General features: G+C 44.7%; 1 protein-coding gene across 2 annotated transcripts in view; it reads left to right on the top strand.

Annotated features, from left to right (window-relative positions):
* Positions 1-5,650, top strand: part of ATF7 (activating transcription factor 7) — a 104,809-nt gene that overhangs the window by 86,677 nt on the left and 12,482 nt on the right. For both annotated transcript variants that reach the window (XM_021708690.1, XM_008050267.2), the window contains exons 6-9: positions 2,048-2,205; positions 3,194-3,293; positions 3,824-3,937; positions 4,567-4,719. In XM_021708690.1, the coding sequence (XP_021564365.1) occupies positions 2,048-2,205; positions 3,194-3,293; positions 3,824-3,937; positions 4,567-4,719 (525 nt within the window). The remainder of the gene's footprint in view (positions 1-2,047; positions 2,206-3,193; positions 3,294-3,823; positions 3,938-4,566; positions 4,720-5,650) is intronic.

The raw sequence follows: 5,650 nt of genomic DNA on the forward strand, positions 1-5,650 counted from the left end.
AGGAGCGGCCACTGCACTCCAGTCTGGGTGACAGAGTGAGACTCCAACTCAAAAAAAAAAATCAGTTTGTTATTATGGCTTTAGATGAATGCACTTTCCTGTATATTATACCTCAATAAGTAAAAAAGGACGGGGCACAGTGGCTCACACCTGTAATCCCAACACTTTAGGGAACCAAAGTGGGACAATCACTTGAGCCCAGGAGTTCAAGACCAGCTGAGCAATATAGTGAGAGACCTCATCTCTACAAAAACTCAAAAAAATTTTTGCCAGAGTGGTGATGCACACCCATAGTTCCAGCTACTTGGTAGGCTGAGGTGCACCTGAGCCCAGGAGGTTGAGGCTGCAGCCATGATCATGCCACTGTGCTCTAGCCTGAGTGACAGAGTGAGACCCTGACGCAGAAAGAAAAAAAAAAAGAGAGAGAGACAGAGAGAAAGAGATTCACATAATTTAATTTATAAATTGGACATTGAACAATTTAGAAAAAAGGTCTTTCCAGAGGGAAGTGCCTCAAAGGAAGTATCTACTAGGATTCTGATTATTACCATTTTTAAAGGAAACCTTTCATGAAGTATTATTTTTTATTAATTTGTTGAGATATAGTTTATATACAGAAAAGTGCACAAATTATAAGTATATATAGTTTATTGAATTTTCATGAAGTTCATAGCCTGTGTAACCAGCACCCACATCAAAAACATATTAGAACCTCAGCAGTCCCCTCATGCCTCCTTTCGGTCTCTACTACTCTACTAGTGGCTATTAATTTTAATAGCCACTACACTGCTGGGCTCAGTGGCTCAGTCTGTAATCCCAGCGCTTTGGGAGGCTGAGGTGAGTGAATTGCCTGAGCCTGCGGGTTCGAGACCCACTTGGGCAACTTGGTGAGACCTCATCTCTACAATAAATCAAAAATTAGCTGGGCATGGTAGCGTACACCTGTAGTTCCAGCTGCTTGGAAGGCTGAGGTGGAAGGATCTCCTGAGCCCAACAGGTCGAGGCTGCGGAGGCCGGGAGTGTGCCACTGTACTCCAGTCTGGGTGACAGAGTGAGATTCCAACTCAAAAAAAAAAAAAAAATAGTCACTACAACTGGAACATCCACACTTCATCTTACTTTCCTCCAAATTTGGCTTGATAACTTCTCAAACCTGTCTTCTCCATAAACATTACAACCATACCACTCCCTCCTCTTTTCATCAGCAACCAAATCCTAGAGACTGGAGATGCTCTCAGGGTCAATATGGCCAGTAGCAGTCTAAGATCCTAGCAGGTTAACAGTGAGAAGCAGTTTGTTTTACTACACCATGATCGTTATTCAAACTTGTACAGCCCTTTTTTAAAGGGTCTATAGGAGTTATTGGGTTGCCTTATCACCAATATACCTGCCTTTTCCCATTGGAGTTTAGATTGAGAGTATCTGGGTCGTGAAAACTCATAACAATCCCTAGAATTTCAGTTCTTTATAAGTATTTCTTCTGTAGTGCTTCTTCAGCGATTTCAAGTGGTTTTCTGTCATTTCATTTATATAGCCATCATCTCTGAAAGGGGAAACAAGCCAAGAGATCTTTTTTTATTTTTTTTGAGTTGGAGTCTCACTCTGTCGCCCAGACTGGAGTGCAGTGGCCGCTCCCGGCCACCGCAGCCTCGACCTGCTGGGCTCCGGCGATCCTTCCGCCTCAGCCTTCCAAGGAGGTGGAACTACAGGCGCGCACTACCACACCCAGCTAATTTTTTGATTTGTTGTAGAGATGAGGTCTCACCAGTTGCCCAGGCGGGTCTCAAACCCGCGAGCTCAGGCAATTCACTCACCTCAGCCTCCCAAGGCACGGGATTACAGGCTGAGCCACAGAGCCCAGCAGGAGAGCTTAACATTCCTACTGAAAGGGTGAATGAGGTTTGGGTGCCTGAACATGATGTAATCAGGTCTTAATAAGTGGTTCTAATGTTCTTTCCAATAAATTTTTACTAGATTTTACCAGCTGTGTACTTCCCTATAAGCAGCCCTTGAAGCATTTTGTGATCTGTTTGTCTCTTCTCCCCAGGAGGTTGCCCCAAAGCCTGTTGTGATCTCTACCCCCACACCCACCATTGTACGTCCTGGCTCCCTGCCTCTCCACTTGGGCTATGATCCACTTCATCCAACACTTCCCTCTCCAACCTCCGTCATCACACAGGCTCCACCATCCAACAGGCAAATGGGGTAAGTAAAGAGAGCAGGGAGAGCTAATGAGTGCTGCATTTCTTTCCACTTTGTGAAATGATTTGATGAAATGGATTGTTTTTGAATACCCAAGGAAAACAAGTCACTGAGATTGCCCCTAAAAATAAATTCTCCCCCATAATCTTCCTTACCTCTTTAATAGATAATTAAGTATTTATTTGGGGTAATACTTCCTTAACTTGAGGATTTAATACTGTAACCTAAAAAGAAGAATCCTTAAAACTTTAGGAAGTTCATCATATTCTACAGAAGTCTATTGGGGCACTACTGAATGAGAGACTGAAACCCAGGAAATCATCTTCTTTGAGTCTAGTGTTCCCCTCAGTCCTAGCTGGGGTTCTTGGTCTTTACTACCCCTGATTTTGTTTGTCCATTTGTCTTCTCTCCTGGCATGGCCCATATTGATGTCCTGATGGGATGACTTGAGATCCTATCCCCAGGTACCCATGGGTTAAGAGGTTGTTGTCAGGATTAAGCTTCTTGGAGCTTATTGTTTTCTGGACCCACTAGGAAAAATAAAAAGGGACAGCCTTTGGGGGAGGAGGGTGAGAGGGCAGAGCAAAATGTGGAAAGGAATGTGAGAAACTTGTTCAGATTTGGCCATCATATGACATAATTCCGCTATGCAAAATGACAACTTTGATCCAATTTCCCCTTGCCTAAGGCAAGACAGAATTCATACATGCCAGTGATAGGGTGTTTATATAATTGTTCAAAACTTTTAATAGGATCAGCTTCCTACCATTTGAGTTTGCTTAATTTGCAAGGTATAAAGATGTTGCCATGTCTTTCTATCTGTGAGGAAATTAAGTAGCATTCCTTACCTTTATGAGGGTGTCAAAGATTTTACAGTGCTGCCCTATACTTCCCTAACTAGAGAAGACTGGAAAATCTGCTGTTGTTACAGGAGGAAGATCCGTGGACAAAAGGTCTGTATTATGAGCATTTCATTTCATGTGTCCTCTAGGTCTCCCACTGGCTCCCTCCCTCTTGTCATGCATCTAGCTAATGGACAAACCATGCCTGTGCTGCCAGGGCCTCCGGTACAGATGCCTTCTGTTATATCGGTGAGCTCTGTTGTTGGGGCAACCAACCCTACCAACATGGTGATCCCTCCCTTCCACCTGAATGGTCATAAACACATATGAGCCCCGGGGAAATGTCGGCTCTGGTCTGTAATAGTTGAGCATGGCAGTCTGCCCAAACTCTTCTCTAACTCTGCCAATCCAGCACTGTGGAACACCAGACAAAGACTCATCTGGACATTTGGCTCCTTGTTTAGGAATTGATCTTGCCAGCCCACTGATTAGTTGATTTCACTTGGCACATAGCACTTCCCACATTGCCCGCCACTTTCCCCAAGATACAGCCCCAGCCTTTCCCACAGAAATTATCCCAACACTGAAGGATTAGATTCTCTGCCCTCTGGTGTTCCCTGGGGAAAGGTGTTTCCCAGCCTGTCCCTACATGCCCTATGGGCAGGTTGCACAGAACAGGCCTTGGCATGCCAGTCTCAAAAGCACTTCATGTTGGGAAAATTCTTGCCCCCCAATAATATTATGTCCCCTTCTGGTTTTTCTTCCTTCTCTTGATCCAGTTGGCCAGACCTGTATCTATGGTGCCAAACATTCCTGGTATTCCTGGCCCACCAGTTAACAGCAGTGGCTCCATTTCTCCCTCTGGCCACCCTATATCATCAGAAGCCAAGATGGTGAGTACATCCCAGCCTGTGTCAGTGTTGGCCTCTAAAAGAAGTGGTATCAGTTTAGGTTTTTCAAGTAAACCAGGCAGAGGAAACTTCTGGGACTTGCAAAACTAAGGACACCCTGCTGTGAGACCGTGGGGGTGGGGGTTGGGGGGAAACACACTGCTTCATGACTCTCATCTTCTCTCCCCTACCTTTAAAGCCTGGTACATAGACCATGGCAGTGAAAATAGGCAGCACAGATTGTTTGGAATGGAACACTTGCCATTTTAGTTTTAGGGTGACAGATGGAGGGTGGGTGAGTGGGCAGGGGAGCTGGCCAAGAGGTGAATAGCTGCGTAACCAGCATCTGGCCAGGTTCCAGGAGAGAGCTTTCATCTGGACTCTATTGCTTCAACAACCCCCACCCCCCAACTGTGCCCAGGATGATAGCCAGGGATCAAAGCAGGCATTTTAGGGATCCAGGTGCACATTTTTTCTTCCTGTCATTTTATTTTAATTCTTCTTTTAAGGAAAAATTGGAGTGAAAATTTTAGGTATTTGTAAGGTCAGTAATAAAATCTAAGCCCACTGTCCTCATCCTTGATAACAGAATCTTTTCCTTGACAAACTTTTTTTCTTCTCTTTCCCCATAGAGATTAAAAGCCACCCTAACCCACCAAGTCTCCTCAATCAATGGCGGCTGTGGAATGGTGGTGGGCACTGCCAGCACCATGGTGACGGCCCGTCCAGAGCAGAGCCAGATCCTTATCCAGCACCCTGATGCCCCATCCCCTGCCCAGCCACAGGTCAGTTGTGTCCCGGATGGGAGAACTAGCTGTGTCACCCTTACACTTTATGTCATGTCTATTTTTCAAGGAACAGGAAAGTAGAGAAGGACAGATTTCAGCTTTCTGAATATCTTCCTACTACTATGGTTCTTGCTGATAGTTTTACTACAGCAAAACACACCATTCTTCATACACCCTTGTGGAAAACTTATATGCAAACAGAATGAATAATGCAGAACTGTTGCAGAAGAGGTCTCAGTTTTTGTTTGCTGGTTTTCTACATGTGTAAATAATGGTTTAATATATCTGCAGAATCTTCTAAAATGTGGCAGAACCTCTCTTCAAGCTACATTATGCGCTATAAACAAAGGAGGCTCCCCTAGTCTCTCCCATCTATTACATCTTAAAAAATAATAACCTACCTGATTAGATTTTACAACAAAAACCAGGTAATAACAGCACATTAATATAATGTAATGTTACAGTGTTAAGATAGCTCAGTAGGCTGGGTGCGGTGGCTCACACCTATAATTCTAGCACTTTGGGAGGCTAAGGTGAGAGTATTGCCTGAGCCCACGGGTTCGAGACCAGCCTGGGCAACTTGGTGAGACCTCATCTCTACAATAAATCAAAAAACTAGTCAGACGTGGCACCGCACATCTGTAGTTGCAGCTACTTGGAAGGTTGAGGCGAAAGGATCGCCTGAGCCCAGCAGGTTGAGGCTGTGGTGGCCATGAGCGTGCCACTGCACTCCAGCCTGGGTGACAGAGTGAGACTCCAACTCCAGAAAAACAAGGGAGGGCACATAACATCAATAAGGGTATATGATCTCAAACCAGGCAAAGTGGAGACCAAAGGAAGATCCAAAGTTTGCCTGTAAAATGACCACTTATCTTTTTTTTTTTCTTTTTTGAGTTGGAGTCTCACTCTGTCACTCAGACTGGAATGC

This window comes from Carlito syrichta, unplaced genomic scaffold (genome assembly GCF_000164805.1).
Source record: "Carlito syrichta isolate Samal-C Ts95f unplaced genomic scaffold, Tarsius_syrichta-2.0.1 Scaffold143503, whole genome shotgun sequence".
In the NCBI taxonomy this organism is placed as follows: Eukaryota; Metazoa; Chordata; class Mammalia; order Primates; family Tarsiidae; genus Carlito; species Carlito syrichta.